General features: G+C 39.8%; 1 protein-coding gene across 15 annotated transcripts in view; it reads right to left on the minus strand.

Annotated features, from left to right (window-relative positions):
• Positions 1-21221, minus strand: part of AGAP1 (ArfGAP with GTPase domain, ankyrin repeat and PH domain 1) — a 684170-nt gene that overhangs the window by 321145 nt on the left and 341804 nt on the right. For all 15 annotated transcript variants that reach the window (XM_043525622.1, XM_037912087.2, XM_037912086.2 and 12 more), the window contains 2 exons: positions 11900-12027; positions 6180-6335 (listed from right to left, as the gene is read on the minus strand). In XM_043525622.1, the coding sequence (XP_043381557.1) occupies positions 6180-6335; positions 11900-12027 (284 nt within the window). The remainder of the gene's footprint in view (positions 1-6179; positions 6336-11899; positions 12028-21221) is intronic.

The following is a 21221-nucleotide window of genomic DNA, read 5'->3' on the forward strand; positions in this document are numbered from 1 at the left end:
ATATGTATTTTGAAATAAAAGAATGTAGATCTTAAAATGGTGCGACAATCACGTAATCTTATTTATTTTATTTCTAAGGTATCTTCCCAATACTGTCCTCCTCCACCTAGATTTGAAAATTTGTTAAGTTTTAAGTGCTCATATTTCAATTACTGGAAATCAAGAGGTCAGATAGGAAAATAATGCTTATCAAGAGAACACATTTCAGAAACTGCCTATAATAGCTCCAAGGAAGAAAGAGGGTTCTAGCTTCTTACTAAGAAACCCTACTACATAAATGTATATATTTAAGTAATGTCTGAATGGTTCAAAATGCTATTAACTACTCAACTGTGTGATTTTATGATGCACCCTTGATTATATCAAGTTTCATTTTCCCCCCTGTTTCTTTTGAATGGTTACAAAATAGTAACTTCAAAGTCACCCTAGCAGCCGATGCTGGAAAAATCCAATCTCTTTTGGCAAAGCGTAAGAGCACTGAGAAGCAAACTCTCGAATGGGGGGAAGGGGGGGGGGAGAGAGAGAAGTTTAAAAAAAGTCCGTAAATTGCTTTATTATGATGTTCTGTAAATGAAATACAAGCTCCACCTATTCAAGAATTGTTTTAGGGGCTGGGGATTTGCAGTGTAATTTTGTCTGGCCATTAAGTAAACACAATGTAATTTAACAAGTACTCTAGATCCTTGTTCTTTACAGTGAGACATGTGCAAGCACGATGATTTTCTGACAGATTTATTTTATTATGAGAGAAGGATCTGAGAGTCATCCTCCTTAATAACTGTGCTGACAAGTGACAACTTCACTCCATTACTTTCCAATGGGAATATTACTCACATAAAATTCAAAATGGGGAAACATTTTCATGTGAGTTTCAAATCGCCAATGATATATGAAATGAATACACTTGTGGTGTCCAGCATCACAGTGGAGAGCTAATGAAAACCAGAGTGATGCAAGATGCTGCTTTGGATTTTCAATACAGTTAAAAAGAGATGTCAGAATAGACATTGAAAATAGGGGCGTAGACTAGAATCATGTATAGAGTCATGCTCGTTTTCCATAGTAGGTTAGCCAGCTGGTGAAGGGATACAAGGAAGGAAGGAAGATCACCCAGCACACTTGCCTTGAGGGGGGAAGAGAGAAAACAGAGAAAGATTCCTAGTAACAGCATTCTACTGAGCACATTTACCTACCAGGGGACCTGTGCTATTCCTGACTCTATGCAAGTAGGCTAGTTACTGTGGTTCAGGGTTGTGAAAGACATGCCAGTGAATTAAATAAAAAATAATTGAGACAAAGCAAAACAAGTGGGACGGATGAGATCCAATTTCCAGGATAACGAACCATTGCTTCTCTTCTCTAAAATAGATTTCAGGGAGCTGAGGAAGGTAGCCAGTCCATCCTTTAAAAGGGACATTATTAACTTGATATATTTTAAATCTGATTTAAAAAAGAAAAACGGTTTCTGATAGAGCACACTTTAAGTACTATGTACTGATTTAAAAAAAAATCTGTATGTACAATGGTTTTTCTGCTCCCCTATACATCTTTGTAAGGGTCTTTTCAGCAAGGGAGTTATTAATTGAACATAAAGGGAAAACAGTGAAAGTGACTGTACACTAGGTGCTGTCAAATGCACAAAGTAAACATAATAGATTTTTTTGCTAGTTATAATAAACTTAGCTATTATTTTTAACTATGGTAAACACAAAATTTTCAGACAAATGCAGATTTCAATTTGGAAATGGTTCTTTAACTCATCAAATTGTGCCAATGCGGTACCGAGATCCCTAAACAGCGATACGTTTTATATGCTGCAGTATACAGAAACAGAAGTTGACAATGCAGTGGCAGCATTCATAATGAATTCTCTATGTTTAATAGTTTAACTACTCTTTCCTTAGTAGTTCAACTAACATTTCATTAAGGGAGTATAAAAATATAACGAGGAGTCCGGTGGTACCTTAAAGACTAAGATTTATTTGGGCATAAGCTTTCGTGGGTAAAAATCCCACTTCTTCAGATGCATGGAGTGAAAATTACAGATGCAGGCATATTTAACATCTAATATTTAACATTTAGCATCTGTAATTTTCACTCCATGCATTTAAAGAAGTGGGATTTTTACCCATGAAAGCTTATGCCCAAATAAATCTGTTAGTCTTTAAGGTGCCACTGGACCCTTGTTGTTTTTGTAGAGACAGACTAATACGGCTACCCCCGATATAAAAATATAACACCACAATAATGATTAAACAAACACCATCTTGCACTGGCATTCTATGTGGTCCATTGCTACTTTGGATCAGACACAGCCTGGACAGAACTACAGCAGAACCCTAATATCTAAACTTAATATCCTTTCACAATCAGTTATTCAGAATATACTTTCTTTGGTGCAGAAAGTGTTTTATTATGTATGTGTACAGCACCTTCGACAATGCAGACCCAACCCTGATTAGGAAGTCTGGGTATTACCAGAATATCAGTAATAATGAGAAAGAGGTCTAGGTAGGACAACAGCTACACGTACTAATCTTTAAGTGCCACCTCAGTGCTGAAGAGGTAGCGATTTTAATTTAGAATCACTATAGAGTCACTCTTAAAATTGTGCATTATATAATAATGATATATAATATCATTATATAATAATGATATAACTGATAGTTAAGTTCATATGAGAAATCAGATGCTTCTACTGACATCCCATTGGCTGAAGGCTCATTCAGATCAGGTTTGTAATCAGAGAAATAGTTACTATCCAAAGCCAGGTTTTGGATAGTAGTAGTATTAGTCATATAGGTTGAAGTACACCATAGGCAGAAAACCTATGCATATCTTAAATCCTAATATGAGAGCTACAAACAGATGTATTTACTATTAGTGGATGAAATTCAAGATACAAGACACTTGCAGAAATGATGCATTTATTGATCTGTTATGCTGTCAATGGAAAAAATAAACACTGCAACAACTCTGATTTCAAAAGTTGATGTATAGCGAAGAGTGAGAAGATCAGTTGCTGCATATACAATAGAATCATAGAATATAAGGGTTGGAAGGGACTTCAGGAAGTCATCTAGTCCAACCCCCTGCTCAAAGCAGGACCAATCCCCAATTTTTGCCCCAGATCCCTAAATGGCCCCCTCAAGGATTGAACTCACAACCCAGGTTTAGCAGGCCAATGCTCAAACCACTGAGCTATCCCTCCCTGCAATACTGTAACTTGATTATTTTTTTAAATACTTCAAACCCATCCTCACTCTAAACTCATAAATAGGCATGAGGTCACATCATCCATTTATCATTTAAAACCATTTGGTAGAAGGGTTCCCTTCCCCTCCAATGCTAACTGAAAACTATGCGTGTGGGGAGGAGGAGAACATATCCTGTCTGACAACCAGTGTCAAGTTTAGTCAAACTGATATAACTAAGATCCATCCAACTAAACCCTTGCCCTCGGCCAAAAAAACCTTCCAAAACCACAACTAAGTCAGAATTTTCTTATGTTATAAAACTGCAGTGAGAACTGAATCCCTGTTCCTCACCACAGTACTAATGGAAAAGTATCTGCCACCTGTCCACTCAATAATATTATTCCAAGTGGCTAGATAGTTGGCATTAATTCATAGAATATCAGGGTTGGAAGGGACCTCAGGAGGTCATCTAGTCCAACCCCCTGCTCAAAGCAGGACCAATCCCCATTTTTTGCCCCAGATCCCTAAATGGCCCCCTCAAGGATTGAACTCAGAACCCTGGGTTTAGCAGGCCAATGCTCAAACCACTGAGCTATCCCTCCCCCGTGAATCCATGCTTTTACACAAAGTTTTTGTAAAAACTGTAGTATGTAGTACTACATAATTAAATTACCTTCCATGTGTCACACAAGTAGATCACTTTAAAAGGTGTCTAAAACTTGGTTTTAAGATTATTTATACAAACTTTTATGCCAATTACCTATTACTGGACAGCAATGAACTTTCATGATTATAAGAGGGGTTTTCCCTCCAAAATAAAGGTTTATGCAGGGCCAATAGTTAAACAATGTTAAGTATTATTCAATATCAGTAGTGTAATAGTTAATACAGGGGTTTTATCAATGAAAACGGAGGGTTTTGTTTATTATGACTACAGAATATTTATCTTTTTTTAATAAAACATTTTAAACTTTAAAATACTTTTTTTTGGCAAACAGATTTTTAGTCAGTTGGCTTATGGCAGACAGAGGTTACTTTACATATTCTTTTATAACTCTCTCCTTTAAGATAGGAAATGCATCAAAAAACATTTACGCATCTCTTCTGCCTATTCCAGTTTAGGCCATCCTTAGTTTTCTATATCACAACTACTATACATATAACCATCCCCACTGTATCCTATTCATATTTAGAACAAGAGCAAGCTGGCAGGCTTTTCTAAATGGAGCTGTAACAGTTTTCAATTGTGAGTACTTTCAAATTTATTATCCTGCATTCAGTTCCTAGGATGACACTGACATCTAGTGGAGTTAATAATTCACAAGATCTAAATTTAAAAATCAAAACAGATCACTTTATAAAAGGTCAGAGCACAATTCTGACAAGCTTTCAGATACCATTATTTTTTAAAATGCTTTTTTAATATCTAGATATTAATCCATCGTAACTTTAACTACTTGTATGATGTTCTAAGGCCTGTCTATATTACAACTTTAAACAGATTGTGTAACAGGTTGGTACTTCACATGATTTGTGTCCAATATGGTTTATACTCTGTAACCATGGCAGGTAACAGTGTTTTGCACTCATCAAAGGTCTAGGCTGGCACATGGTTGTCTTCTTATAAATAATTCAGCATACTGTTTTTCTGAAGACCCCCTCCTAGCTGTACGTGCAACCAGTCTGGTCCCTCCTTCCTGCCAGCCAGCGTACACCTTCCTACACACAGCTAGTGGTGCTCTGTGTATGTTCCTCAGGCACTCTGTCCCTTGATGAGGCAGTATGGGACTTTTCCCCAGAAGGCACAGACACAAACAGAGTGAGGTAGAACTTGACCGACACATGGCTGTGATGAGAAAAGAATTTGTGTGTGGACACAAATCCACTCTGTTATAACCCTGTCAGAAGAAAGAAAAGGAGTACTTGTGGCACTTTAGAGACTAACAAATTTATCTGAGCATAAGCTTTCGTGAGCTACAGCTCACTTCATCGGATGCTGTAGCTCACGAAAGCTTATGCTCAAATAAATTTGTTAGTCTCTAAGATGCCACAAGTACTCCTTTTCTTTTTGCGGATACAGACTAACATGGCTGCTACTCTGAAACCTCTCAGAATAGAGTTTCAAAACTAAGTACAAAACCACAATTGTATTTGTCTTAGAAAAATGGCCCACAATGGAATACTCCTATCACAACCACAATACTAAACACATTAAAATTCTTCAATTATTTACATTTCCCTAAATACTTATGCAGGAACATAGGAACTGCCATACTAGATCTGATTAATGTTCCACCTACTCCACTATCCTGTCTCCTACAGTGGCCAATGTCAGATACTTCAGAAGAAAATACACATAATTAGGATCTCTCCCAGAATTAAAAGAATGTGATGAAGAAACATGAATTGAGATATTGTATTTTTAAGCCAGTATTGAACAGTTTAGTTTTCTGGTACCATGTATAATTTACCTTGCAGAGACCCCAGCTCAGAATTTTCTCTCAATATATACTGGATGCTTCCACAGTTGAAATCAGTAGTTTTTTTTTCCTGATCAGTTGTTTTGGACCAGAAGTCCAGAATTCTCATTGCTAACTCAGAAGGTGACAAAACTGGAGAATTTAGGCTTGAACAGAGACACCTGGGAATCAAAGTCATGTATCTATGATATGGAGTGTTTAACCTGCTGGGGCTTTATAACATATTGCAGAAGCTTCAGAATATCCTGAACAGAAATTGTTCCACTAGTAAATGATCAGTTTCATAACAGTGAAATACCTGGACCATGCTAGGAAACGTCACTGTGTCTGGATGAGTTTTCCAACATAAAGGAAAACCTCAAAAATCTTCAGACTTTTGCCTTGAAACTAGCAGAACCTTCCTGGCACATCTATTTAGACTAGACTAGCGTGGCTTAGCAGGATCTAAGTTTAGTCAGTCGTCAAACTTAAACAGCAACATTTTCTTCTCTGGGTCACTCACCGTGAAGAGGTTGGAGCGGCGCTTGGACTGTTTACGAACGGGTGTTGGAGTGTTGGCAGTGGGAGGAACATCAATCCGTAGCTCCTTCTGACTGGTGCTTGGAGTTGATGGAACAGAGGAGGAATAATCACTTAAACTCCCTCCTCCATTACTGGTCTGCAATGATTAAAGTTAGTTTTAACAGTGTTATGCTGCTTTTAAGCAACTTCCAATTCACAGCATTATCTACTTAACCCTCAAATGGAAGAATGGTGTCTTGGCTTACCAAATTAGTGATACCTATCCTAGGAGCACTTGATAGCACTGTTAAACTTCTTTTAAAAAATGCCATTTCCATTCACCTCAGAGAAAAATATGATGTTTCTGCTGCTAAGGTAGATATATTTTCATCTTCCACAATGTGACAAATTGGTTTAAAAACTTGTTTCAGTATATTGTAAAGCAATACATTTTTCAAGACATATTAAAAATAAAAGCTTGATTTTCCCACTTCAAGTTTGGTAGACACTTGGAGCCACATTCACTCCTGGTTATATGCAGAAACACTCTAAGGTCTTGCTTTCAGCCAGAGAGCAGGTACGGATTCCAAGTTAAGTTTAGAGACCTCCAGAGATGCATTTTATGCTCACCCCACTCATGTTCCTACACTGAGCCTTGCATACTAAAGTCAATTCTTTCAAAAATGAGCAGCAATCCATCCAAAAAAATCTGAAATGTAAAATTTATATATAACAAAATGTTATAGAAACCACCCAACTAAGCAGAGGCGTTTCTAAATGGAGCTGAGTGAGTGCTAATCCATGGAGATATGCTTCTTCAGACAACAAGAACTGTAGGTAATTTCTTTTCTTCAAAGATAACTAATCCCGTTGGATTTTCTCTCTTGCAGACAAAGTCACAAAGGAGGACTTTCAAATAAAACATAGAACAAAAGCTAAAATAATCTGTAATCAGCACAAAAAAAAAAAAAAACAACCACAATGAAATACCCTGAAGTATGAAAGCAGTGAAATTTTTCTTTAAATTTATGAGGACTAAATTACAACATAAGCAGCAATGATAAGATTACAGTATCATCTAGAAAGTACAAAAGATGGACTCATTTCAATAGAATAAGGACATAGTGAACAGAACTCCAGACGGAGTTGGAGCTTGGGCTCCAACACTGATAATTTAACCCTGGATTCTTGCCTAGATTCTAAGAAAACACTTGGGAAGTGCGTGTAAGCCTGTGTGGCTACTTAGTTCATAGGCTACTAGGTAAAGCTGATTTGCCCAGAATGGAATGAGCCTTGACATGATTTTCAAGCTGCAGGCCTCCCAGACAGTAACAATAAAAAATACAATCAGATATACTTTGAAAAGATATGCTTGGTAACATTAGAACCTAATGCATTGTCAAATGAAACAAAAAGCTGGGTGGCATTTTAAGGCCTCCTGTTTGCTCCAGATAAAACCTAGGGACCTTTTCACATCAAGATTATGGAGTAGTAACTTGCTGGGATGAGCATGCAGGCATAAGATAAATATCTGCAAGGACAACAGTTCATTGAAGTGTACTGCAACCACCAGCTATGCAAGGAATTTAGGACACATCTGTATGAATGGCTATTCTTCACAGAATATAAGATATGTGTCACCGAAGTCTCATACCATAAAATGAAGTCATGCATCTGGAAGATAACCTTCCGCATAATAAATCTGAGCCAACAGTGGCTCCAAATCAGACTGGTTAAGACTTAAATGACCCCACTGCTGTGGGTGGTTAATGAAGTGCCTCACGTCCTGTACAAACCCAACAGAAAAACTGGTCTAACTTTGACACGTTCATTGCAGCCAAAAACAATTATCAAACGAACAATGAAGAAATTTGTCTTTAAGCTACTCAGACAAATGAAAATTTTGTCCAATAGCTTCCACACGGGCCTTTACACACTGGAAAGCTAACCTTTTCAACTTTTAATCTTCTCCTTTAGGATCCTTTCAAGAAGCCAGATGGCTCTGAAACACCTGGCCAAAGGGCCATTTATTTGGATCATTATCCTCCCCCAGAGCCATGAGGATAGGGAGAGAAATTGTCAGCTCTGCTATTGAGCAGTGCCCTGTTCTGAATCATCAATTTCAGCCAGCCCCAAAAGATGATGAGTTTCCTTATGGCCATCTCTAACAAGATTGAGAACGGTATCTGCCTTGGCAAACATGGGGTTAATAAGATCAACTGAACCTTTGTCTCTCCCAAGACTGGTTAGGAACTGCTAATGCTGGAGATACTGATGGGAAGGCATAGGCAGTTTCACTTCCATATGAAGATGGCATTTCCAGCGCATGCAGGAGGTGATCTTTTCCTGATGCTTTTAGTAGATACTAGAAGCTGTTTGTTCAGGTCAATTACATGTGATAAAAGATTTAATACACTACTAATCCCCAGTTAAGGGGCCATTCACTCAGGTCCATTCCTGGCTGCTTCATCTGCAGTTACACTTTCCTTCCTTCGCAGGAAAGGGGCCACCAGGAATGCCTTGTGGGACAGAGCCCACACCCACAATGGAAAGGCTTCAGAATATATAGTATGATGTTCTCCTTTATTCACTGGAAACATGGTAACCTGATTGTCTGGTCTGATCAGGCCACCAAATTTTCAGAGTATTGTACTAAGCCCCTGAAGGTCCTTGGTGAATCTAAAAATACTCTGATTTCTAGGATATTTACGTAAAGACTCTAGACTTGGAGAAACTGAGTGCCCCAAGTATGATGGACCCTTTGCGTGGGCTCCTCAACTGAATCACCATTCAGTTGCTTTTCCTACAGTTTGAGTTTGAAGAATCTGGAATTCCAAACCTAAACTGAATATTGTCCCTGAACTGCAATCAAATCAAAAAAGCTCATATATCAACCCACCTCCTTGATGTAATTTGACCATGTACCTTGAGATTACCAATAACCAAGATACAGTAAGACTGCCTCACATACAGACATGCCATGGACACTGCCAATACATCTATGACCATCAAGCCACCCAAAATCTGTAACATGATACTTGCCAATGCCTGCTGGTGTCAACAGTTTTTCTCATACTGTATTAGGGAAGAAAGGACAAGTCAAGTCAAAGCTCCCAGACTCCAATCACAGCTCCTGTATATTCCCACTTGTCTTCTGGTGACTAGCTGTGAGGTCAGACAATTTACTTTGAACTACAGTGACACCAGCATCCCAACAGTGGCTGGATTGATCCTTGTATCCATTCCAGGGTGACGGATTATTCAAATAGTACAACGTATTCACTTGACATCTTGTGCAGGTAAGTTGCTATCACTAAGTACTTCATAACAAGCAATGCAGATGCCAGGCCAGAACAGTATTGGCAGCAATGTTACAATATCATGAAATTGAGACTCTCCTATCTGAGAAGTGTGCATGTAGCTAGTTGTCTTCCTCTGTAGCGTCTAGAAGAAATATGGTGACCCCGCAACACAATTGTTAATTCTTCCCTAGCAGACAGTTAATGTATTCTCTAGATCTAACATAGAACAAAGTCTTCCTGGGTTTTAAAGCACCTGGAAGTATTTGGAATAAAATAATACATTTCTTTTGATAGCATGGATTTGGGGATATTCTTTGCCAGGACAAATTCAGTTTCCTGCATCTTCTATTATTGAGACAGTAGAGTTTGAGTATATTCTTTGGAGGGTGGGAGGGTAAGCCCACTTCCACAGATCAATGTATGTCCTTTGCCTAAAGGGTTTGTAGTTTATAAGCAAAATGTTGCCTTTGCATCCCATTGTCACAGTTTACAGCCTGAAACCACCACACCACAAAAGTCCAGCCAGTTTCAGCCACAGCCAGTGACCACCACACATCCAGAGTATTGTCAAGGAAAATGGGTTTTTCTCCACTGCCTCTGCAAGATCTAGGCTGCAATGAGGATGCTACCAGACCTTCAGTAACCAGCCCAAAGGACAATTTAAGGGCACTGCAAATGTATTTGACAGTGGAATTTGAGCCAGATACTTACCAAGCCTAGTCCTAGACATTTTCTAGATAAACAAATTCACTCAAATACAATCTTCCCTCAATAAGGTCCAGGTGCCTGCTCCTCTCTATATATCCTGCAGACAGCCTTTGGGGTGTGGCAGGGCTTCTCCCTCTTATTAGGGAGTTGCTTTACCACTTCTTCCACCAGCTGCGGATACTGGGAGAAAGGAGAGCAGCATACATATGCCCTGTCACAGGCACACAATGAAGCTCCATAAAAACCCAGTCTGAAAATATCCTGGTAAAAAAACAGCTGATGTGTCCAACAAAAATGAAAAATATTTAGTCACGGCATTTAATTAATGGGGATTAACGAAAGGCTCTATCAACGGCTACAGTGGCCGAAAACATTTTATGAACTGAATCCCATCACTTAGCCAGGACAGCATCTGACACTGCTAATGGCAGCAAAAGAGGAAGTGACCAGGCAACATGGATACCTGACTGGTGTGGGAGGGAGAGAGAGAAAATGAGACAGAGGCACAACTATGGGGCCTCGAAAGGTTCAAAATATGAGTCCAATGGCAGCTCTCACATAATCTCACATTAGGTGGATGGACATGAGTGGAATCCAATGAAACATACACCTTTTGAGAAGTATTTATTCTCCACCTTTCAAAATGATTAGAAAAAAGAAAAAGAAAAAACAAAGTTACAAAGAAGCAGTAAATACTGCAGAAATATTATGAATATTATGATACTGTTCTTAAATATCTCATAATTTTTAATTTATTTTTCTCTTGCCTTTCATACTTGTATTAACATTGAATAGTGTTGTGTTAAGCTGAAAAAAGCAAGGAAACAATTAAACTTGCCTATTCCTAATGTTCCTAAATATTTCAACAGAATGGAATTTTCATTCAAAATAGCACCAAACAAGATATTACAATAATAAATATTGCAAGACAACGTTGCACTATGTTCACAATCTATTTTAAGATCTTTCAAAATATCAGACACAGTAAGTACAAGAAAGATTATAATGTACACTTTTTGGAAAATTAAATTTAGATACTGGGGAAAGATACACTAGCATACAAAGTATGGGACTGTTACGAGCATTAAATGTTATGCAGGTATCCAGTTTGTATACATTATAACATTGATTGCAAATTAGTAATGTATTTCAGCATAGAAGGCAGCAGTTTAATTTTTTACCTGGTACTTTCTGGCCGTCAAACAATTTACTGCAATGTAAATAATTCAGCAAACATTCACAGTAATGTCACTAAAGGTGTATGGTTTCAATTGAGCACAGGGGAAATGGGTAATAAAATTGAATGGTGGTGCCAAATTTGAGACTGAAGTGTGTTAACTGTTGAGATGTACCAACTACTGTTCAGTGTATGATTAAACCAGGGCAATGACCAAAGCACTGTAAGCTAATTAAAAAAGCAGAACAGCAAATCTTGTGACTATAACAATCCCTCCACTCATACCAGCAGGCTGCAGAACATAACCAGCATGACCAAGAATTGTTTTAAAGCCAATTCCCAATAAAAATGTTTTGTCACAGCAGTTACTTAAAGCAAAGTCGAGCCAATTATGAACACACTGTTTTATACTAGAGATCGCAGTAAGCTTTTAGAAAAATCTAACTGCTGACAAAGCAGCAAAAAAAGTAATGGCTTTAAATGCACTCTGACATTCCATCATTTTCTTTTCAATGCAAGCATTCCATTCTGTACCTGGCTGATATGTACAGCAGAAACCTGGGCAGAACACACAGACGAGTGACTTGGAGAGTTTGGTAAAGATTTGCAGGGGCCTATTGAAAGCTGCTGTTTCTTCCTTGTTGCCACAATCTTCTGGGCAACTGAAACAAAAACAAAAAAAGAGATAATCATGTAAATGATTAAGCAAAAGTGTAGGCTGCAAGGTATCACAATTCAAACGTGTACAGAACACAGACAAGAACACAGGCAGGAAACAATTCTAAACTACTAATCTTCAAGGTCTGAGGTCCTAAAATCGAAGCTATTGCTTCAAAAAAATCTAAGCTGGCAGACTTTATTTTGTTTTTCTGTGGTGTGCTCATCATTGTATCCCTCTGCATTTATTTCAGTCAATGGATATTTGAAAGTCAGCTTCATTCATCTAAAACATAAGGGAAACTAGAAATTCTTACCCATTTCTGATAATGGGTAGCGCTTCAAGGGTTCTTATAACAAAGGAAATGTTAGCGCATGCTAGCTGCACTGAGTATGGTTTTGGCTTGTCTACACTTGCAAGTAAACAGACAAAGGTAGGGTGTAAATTTAAAGTGCAATAGCTATTCCTGAATAATTCCACGAGTTTACACTCTTACTCTGAAACAAGAGTGCCCTACTCCATTTTGCTAAACACAAACAAGGCACTCTTGTTCTGTAACAAGAGCGTCCACACATGGAGTTATTCAGGAACAATTACACAGGAACCCATCACGTGGAGACAAACCCTTAAAGAATCCTGGTAAAAACACCTTTGTTATGCCTATAACACACTGGTGCAGGGTTACTAATTGATAATGGGTATGGAAATTTCTACTATATGTGCAACCCTAAACAGCACACAATTCTCGAAAATTCATTGTTAATACTTGAAAACATGAGATGCTCACTGTATAAACAATATTTACATAATAAAACATAGTATCACTCCTGTTTATTAAACCAGTTTTAAAACAGGGCCACCATATACCACTAACTATGTCGTGTTATTTTATATAATTTCACCTTTTCCTGTTTATTTCCTATGGTAACTAAATTATTTCATTTGAAAGAGGGGATTAAAGGACAAATTGTTACAGAATATAGCTACAGAAACTGCTCCATAATGAACTATAACCTCACATATGTTGTGAAGAGGTTAATATTTCTTCCTATATGGGGAAGGGAAGGGAAGAATGGGGAGTGATTCTGAGTAAAGTGAAAACACAGTTTCTATTTATTTGGTTTTTCAGCTGGAATTAAGGAAAGGAAAAGGAGAAACCACTGTTGCCCTGATTTTCATAGGTGCAAAAAATCTAGAGCTCCTAGGAACTTGAATGAAACTTGGGGATCAAGAATTAGGCCACATTGGCCAGTCAGCTCCCTGAAAACCACCACCTGTGGCCAGGAACCAAAATTTTGGAACCCCTGCATTACTATATTAAATAAATATTCATTTTAAACTATTACAAAAGGTTAGTCAGTGGGAATGATCACTAGCTACTGTGTCTAAATGGGAGGAGAGGTGGAAGGGAGAGTGAGAAAAAGACTTAGAACTTCCAAAAAACCCAAATGAGGTCAGACACATAACGAGCAGTTATTTACCATGTACCATAACTGAGTTTTTCAAGATGTGTGGTCGGTACTCAACTGTGGGTGCACACGCGCTCCATGCACCTGAGACCAGAAGACTTTTTTGCTAGCAGTGTCCATTGCTCTATGCCTGCACCCATCTCCTCCTTGTATGCCACTCCAGTTCTTTCTCTACAATGAATTGTATCCAAGATCCAAAGCAGAGGGAAAGAGATAGTGGAAAATATATAGCAACCACATTTTTTGAAGAACTCCAGTTAATGTACAAGGTAAGTAACTACGCTTTCTTCTTCAAGCGAATGCAACTGACAGCAGGATCAACTTGCAGCAAGGCTAGCAAGGAGGCCTGGGCTCTAGTATAATATCACAGCAGAGGAGCGTTTGTCAACTCATAACAGGAGAATGCACTCTGACATCCACTTGTAAAGCCTTTGGGAGGGGATTGCTTCCCATCTCATCAATTCTGAGAAAGATATAAATAGTCTAGACGATTTTTTAAATAGTTTTGTTCTTTGTAGGTAGAACGCCATGGCTAAATGGATGACCAAGAAGTGAACTCTTCTGTCTTCACTAATGGCATGAGGTTTTGGGAAGAAGATAGGTAGGTTGACTGACTGATTCACATAGAAATCCAAGATCACTTCAGGAGAAAACTTAGGATGTAGTCTCAGAGCCATTTTATCCCTGTGAAAGACTGCATATATGGTGAGCTCTCTGTTAATCCACCCTTCTATCTGACAGGTTGCAGAGTAACAGCCGTGTTAGTCTGTATTCGCAAAAAGAAAAGGAGGACTTGTGGCACCTTAGAGACTAACCCACCTTGATTATCATACACATTGTGAAGACAGTGGTCACTTTGGATGGGCTATTACCAGCAAGAGAGTGAGTTTGTCTGTGGGGGGGCGGAGGGTGAGAAAACCTGGATTTGTGCTGGAAATGGCCCAACTTGATGATCACTTTAGATAAGCTATTACCAGCAGGAGAGTGGGGTGGGAGGAGCTATTGTTTCATGGTGTCTGTGTATATAATGTCTTCTGCAATTTCCACAGTATGCATCCGATGAAGTGAGCTGTAGCTCACAAAAGCTCATGCTCAAATAAATTGGTTAGTCTCTAAGGTGCCACAAGTCCTCCTTTTCCTTCTATCTGAGGTGATGGTCACTAGAATGGTGACTTTCATGGCTAAATGGGATAAGGAGCATGAAGACAAGAGTTCCAGTGGAGGTCTTGTGAGAGTTGAGAGGACCAAATTGAAATCCCATGTCAGAATGGGCCTACTCACAGGTGGAAAAGTTCTAACCTGGCCTTTCAAAAAACATACGGTTACAGGAGGGTAAAAACAGGAGTAGTCAATCAGAGGATGACAGGAAAGATGAGCTAATTGAGAGACCCAAGGTCTTTAAGAATAAAAGACACTCCAAAATAATAGGGATGTCAGAGTCCTCAGGAACTGACGATTGTGTTTTCACTTGGCTGTGTAACATTTCCTAGTAGACTCTTTTCTACTATCGTCTTTAAACTGCTTCCAACCACGTATTTTCCAGGTTTGATGTTCATCCAAAAAAAACAGGCTGTCAAGTGGAGGGAAGCTGGACTGGGATAGTTGATTCTGCCTGTCCTGGGTCAGCAGGTCCAGGAAGTTCTGGGAACTAATGCACGGTCATGCTGACATCTGAAGATGGTTGGAGGCTCCCCAGGCCATCTGGGAGCAAAGCAACACAACCAGTGCCCCATGCTGCCTGAACTTCCTCAGAACCTGAGGTAAGAGAGCAAAAAGAAAAGGAGTACTTGTGGCACCTTAGAGACTAACCAATTTATCTGAGCATAAGCTTTCGTGAGCTACAGCTCACTTCATCGGATGCATAAAGTGGAAAATACAGTGAGGATGTTTTTATACACACAGACCATGAAAAATGGGTGTTTATCACTACAAAAGGTTTTCTCTCCTCCCACCCCACTCTCCTGCTGGTAATAGCTTATCTAAAGTGATCACTCTCCTTACAATGTGTATGATAATCAAGGTGGGCCATTTCCAGCACTGTATTTTCCACTTTATGCATCCGATGAAGTGAGCTGTAGCTCACGAAAGCTTATACTCAAATAAATTGGCTAGTTTCTAAGGTGCCACAAGTACTCCTTTTCTTTTTGCGAATACAGACTAACACGGCTGTTACTCTGAAACCCGAGGTAAGAGAGGAATGCCTGGGAAGGCATACATAAGTTACCCTTACCAGGGAACTAGGAGTGCATATTCTCCAGAATCTTAACCCTGCGTTCCTGCACAGCAATAAATTTCACATTTCCTGTTTCCGGGGGATGCCCAAATGTCCCAGGATAGGAATCCCCACATGTTTACTATGAAACTGTGAATCTCCCATTCACAGTCCTGGGAGAAATATCTGCCAAGGCTGTCTGCCAGCGTGTTGTGCATCCCTGGCAGGTATGCTGCCGACAGGGCGATTTGTTGGGGAATATACCAGTTCCAAAGCTTTATTGCTCCCAGTTAGCTGATGCAGAACACTGTTGACATGTTGTGTGACATCACTTGAATAGGTAGGAACTGAATGATGGGATGAAAATGCATGCAGGCTTCACAGAGTGCCACAATTCTAGCAGGTTCATGTGCACCCTGGTCTCCTGTGTATACCATGCCCCTTGTGGTGTACGCTTGTGTAGGTGAGCACCCCAGCCTAACAGCCAAGCATCTGTGATCAGTGTCTTCTCTGATGGGGCAGGGCGGAGGGAGAATAACTAGGACCTGATCCTTGTTTTCCCATCAGGATAGAGAACCTCTCATACTTGGGGGAGCTAGACTAGCTTGCTCATACTATTTCTGCTTGGGGAATAAACTGACCTGAGTCAGGGCCCCAGGCAGGGAAGATGGAGCCTTGTGAAGGGGGTCACATGTGCAGGGAAACCATGTGACCCAGAAGAATGAGACAGAAACAGACATGTGCCTGTAGCTCAGTCTAAGTTGAGCACCAAGTTCCTTTATGCACTAGAATTTCCCTTGGCCCTGATAAAGAGTCCAGAGTCCCCCCCTACAAATTCTATATGCTGGATTGGAATCAAAATGGGCTTCTCTGTATTTATGCATAATCCCTGTGATTGTAGAAGGTTGGTCAGGGACACAGTTGATGCCAAAGCCTCCTGGTAAAATTTCCGCATTAACAGCCACTTATCGATGTAGGGGAAAACTGACAACCCGTGGCATTGGAAGTGAGCTGCTGCAACCAACAGTATCTTAGTAAATAATTTTAGTGATCTCACACCACCAAAGGTGAGTACCCTATATTGGTAGCAGCTCCTGCACACAGTGAAAAAACGTTTACCTACCTTTTGTAACTGTTCTTCAAGATGTGTTCCTCATGTCCATTCCATGTTAGGTATGCATGCGCTGTTCCTGCTTGCCATCAACTCTGACAGCGGGGACAGAGGGCAGGTCACGGAATGGACATGAGCTACATCTCGAAGAACAGTTACGAAAGGAAGGTAACCATTTTTTCTTCTTCAAGTGCTTGCTCATGTCGACTCCATGTTAGGTGACTCACAAGCAATATCCCTGGAGGTGGGCTTGGAGTTCATGGACATGCAGCTTGTAACACAGCTCTGCAGAAGCTGGCATCATCTCTGGCCTGTGCGATGATGGCGTAGTGCGATGCAAACATATGCACCGACAACCAAATCGCGGCCCTGTATCAGAATATGTGACCCTGAGGATGCCGGCGTTCTTGTGGAATGAGCCTTCACAATGGCTGGAGGCAGGATCCCTGCTTGCTCATAGCAGGCTTGGATACAGTCGGTGATTTAGGAAGAGATCCTTTGAGCCAACACCAGAAGGCCTTTCATCCTGTCCGCTATCACAACAAAAAGCTGCATTGATTTGCGAAATCTTGTCCTGTCAATATAAAAGGCTAGGGCCCTTCTTACGTCCAGAGAGTGCAGAAACCACTCCTCTTCCGACTTGTGCGGTTTCAGGCAGAAGACTGGTAGAAAGATATCCTGGTTGAAATTGCAACACCACCTTAGGCAAAAAAGCTGTGTGGGGACACAGCCGGACCTCGTCCTTGAAGAAGATGGTATAAGGAGGTTCACAGGTTAAAGTCTGAAGCTCAGAAACCCTTCTTGCTGAAGTGATCACCTCCAGGAAAGCAACCTTCCAGGACAGTAGCAGAACAGCCATAATGCCAAAGTCTTGATGGGTGGCCCAGAGAGACTAGACAGAACCAGTTGGGATGGGTCACAAACGTGTGCATAGAGCCTTTCCAGCCCTTTGATGAAACTGCCTGTGATTTCCTGTGCGAAGACTGACCTGCCATGGTTTGGGGGATGGAACACTGAAACTGCAGCCAAATGGACCTTTCTAGAGGACAGTGATAGGCCTTGGAGCTTTAGATGGAGGAGGAACTCTAGGACAGACTGCAATGATACCTGTGTCAGAGAAAGGCTTCGCTCGACTGCCCAACATGAGAAGCGTTGCCATTTGGCCAAGTAGGTTGCCCTGATAGAGGGTTTTCTACTACCTAGCAAGACCTGCTGCACATGCTCAGAGCATGCCCCCTCCTCTGGATTCAACCACACAACAGCCATGCTGTCAGATGTAGGCCTGAGAGGTTCGGATGGATGAGCCTCCCTTGATCCTGCGAGGTCAAGTCTGGCCTGAGGGGAAGAGTCCACGGAGCTGTGACTGCTAAGTCTAGAAGCATGCCATCCAGCTCTGAAGGCAGTACATAAATAAGGGTGGCAATACTGTGACCCCCTTAAAATAACCTTGTGACCACACCCCGCAACTCCCTTTTGGGTCAGGACCTCCAATTTGAGAAACCCCGGTCTCCCCTGTGAAATCTGTACAGTATAGGGTAAAAGCACACAAAAGACCAGATTTCATGGAGGGAGACCAGATTTCACGGTCCGGGACGTGTTTTCCATAGCCGTGAATTTGGTAGGGTCCTAACTCTACTGTTTACGAAAACTAGCTTTGTATTTTTCAGGCATGTATACTTTAGGAAGCCTACATGTCAAAATGGGTTCCTTCTGAATCCATACAAGCTACAAAAGGGAATGCTATGGCTCGCTCCTAAGCTCCACATGGCAGAAAGCTGGGGGCCTGGGAAACAATGTGCTACAAAATGCTGAAGGGCAAAGAACCAGAGACCCTGGGGAGTGATGAGAATCTTTGGAGCACGCATGTTCTAAGCTGGCCCTGCAATTTTTAAAAAAAGCAAACAAACTTTATTAAGTGTAAATTAAGATTATTACTAGGTATGTGTGGTGAGGAATGTTCTAGCTTTTGTAAAGTAAGGAAACGAACAGTTAAAGGGAAGGTAAGCAAATATTCAAGTACAGTCATACTTCAAGCATGCAAACAACATACACATGTAAAAATAGCACATCTTACACACACACAGGCACCTGCCATTGATCAAACAGGGTTACACACACGACACCAGTTTTAGACACTTTTGAAATCAAACTGCAAATGAAAATGCAATCCATTCTAAAAGACATGTTGACTCCTTTCTCTCCTCTATGGTTTGATGGATAGGCTACCCTCAAGGTTTGCAGCTCCCTGGGAATGTAAAATATGCTGTTTGGCATAATGGGATTTCCGGTGCATACGTGGAGGTTAGAAAAAGTAGATTAGTTTTTCCTGCCTCATTGTGGAATTGTGTTGGGGAAAGGTGATATTGGACCATATCTGAGGAATAGGATGGAATTTATTGGGGGGTCTCTTGACCATGGTAAGCAGTATTCTGAACAGAAAAGGGTTGGACTATGTTTGTTTTGGTTTGCCTTGCTGATAAAGAGTGTGGGAAATGGAGGATTGTCTATAGGCCATATCTATTTGCTGGTTCACAGTTTGAGGGATTTTTATGCCCCAGACAAGGTAATGAGTATTGAGACTCGGAACTGTATACGAGGCAGGGTGGGTGAATATAACAAAATTATTGGTCTACAGGGTAAGGTGAGGCAAGAATATAAGGGCAGACAAAGTTATTTTTTTTAATATACAGTGTAGTATTTTATACACACACTTATTTAAAAAAAGACTGTATGAACTGTGCATGAACGCTTAGCTGCCTTCACTTAATTTGTTCATTTCCATACTTGAAAAAATTCAGGTGGGTCTTCTGTTTTTAATCGTAATAGCTCTTGTTGTACATAGTTGCCACCCTAACTAAGTTTTTTGTCTGTTAGTACAAAAGTTAATTTCAAATACCATTCAGTTTGCGCACACTCTGAAAGCTGATCAGGCTAAGATCTAAATTAATTTCTCTAAATGAAACTGGGAAACTTGTTTTATGAACTTTGTCCTAAAATCTGCAGGAATTCTGGAAGAAAACTTGCAAAGGAGTCTGTAGTCCATTAGCTCTGCCCACACCAGTAACTGTAACTACACTGGAATTACTGCAACCATTGTTGAGGCTGATACAAGAAATTAGAAGTCTGATGTAATTAAATTCAACAGTATTCAATCTCTTTCCTGTTTACATAGTATAAAAAAATATTTATGTAAATGAGCAGATGATTTTTCCCAGTACATTATAATGTAGACAGTGATATTGTTTAGTTTAGATATTGTGTATGCATACAATTTCTTTTCAGATGAATGTAATTTTAATCAGGAACTGGTCTGCAGCTTATGTTTTTCATATAAATGAATGATGGCAGAACCATGATTTAGTGAGAATATATTGTATTAAAAATGGCTCATATATATATGAAGAAGCAGCTTCATTAGTTACTTCCCACCTGCAATAAGCCTCTTATCATCCTGAAAGGATATCAATTAATTTATCTTCTTCTAGCATATTGATCATAACCTTCATCAGCTAATCATGTTTAAATTACAGAGGAATATCGTAATACTCTGTCATTTCAGAACTATTGGTTTATTGATCTGGCATCATGGAAGTCATATATTAGAATATTTTAAAAATCATTATGTGAATGCAGAGAGCAAAGCAAAGGTCAGATCTTCACTATACATGTTAAAGGCCAATATTAAGACCAAAAACTGAATTAAAAATCTCACAGATAAATAAAGGCCACCTTCCTTGCAAAAGTTCTTTTTTCTGTCTCACCCTAGACACATTACCAATTAAGGAAAATATTTGCTTCTTTCCTGAAATTGGAACTGAGGAGTTACCACTTACACCATAAACATAGCCATGCACATTTAAAATGTTGGCCCTGTGCTCTCTTTCCAAATTACCATGAAAGGAAACCACAAAGCAATCCACAATAAACTGCTGATTATTTAAACTATCACAGGGAACAATTTTACCCTCTCTACTTATAAACTGTTATTTGAACCAACCACTTGATCACCGTCACATTACTGAATATATCTGACCTATTTTTCCTCAAGGGCTGATATAGCCCTAAATATTTCCCACAACAGGTAAAATATTCTTACTCAAAAGCAAAGACCATACTATGTAGTAGAATAGCAGAGACAAGCAGTTGGTACAAGAGCTGTTTTCTCCTTAGGTCTACCCATTAACACACAGTACATTGTTTCACACACATTTCAAAAACACCAGCGAGACCTAGAAGCCAGACTTTTTCCTAGAAGCTTCTAATTTTTTGAGGCAACAGCCTAACACAAGGATACAGAAGTCCCAGAAGTCAGGGGAAACTTTTCTGGACTTTCAAAGAGAAATATTTCCTCCAAGCTCTCATCTGTCTGAACATTTACTACAGTCAGATTCACCCAAGTTAGTTGC

The sequence above is a fragment of the Chelonia mydas genome, chromosome 11 (assembly GCF_015237465.2).
Source record: "Chelonia mydas isolate rCheMyd1 chromosome 11, rCheMyd1.pri.v2, whole genome shotgun sequence".
Lineage (NCBI taxonomy): Eukaryota > Metazoa > Chordata > Testudines > Cheloniidae > Chelonia > Chelonia mydas.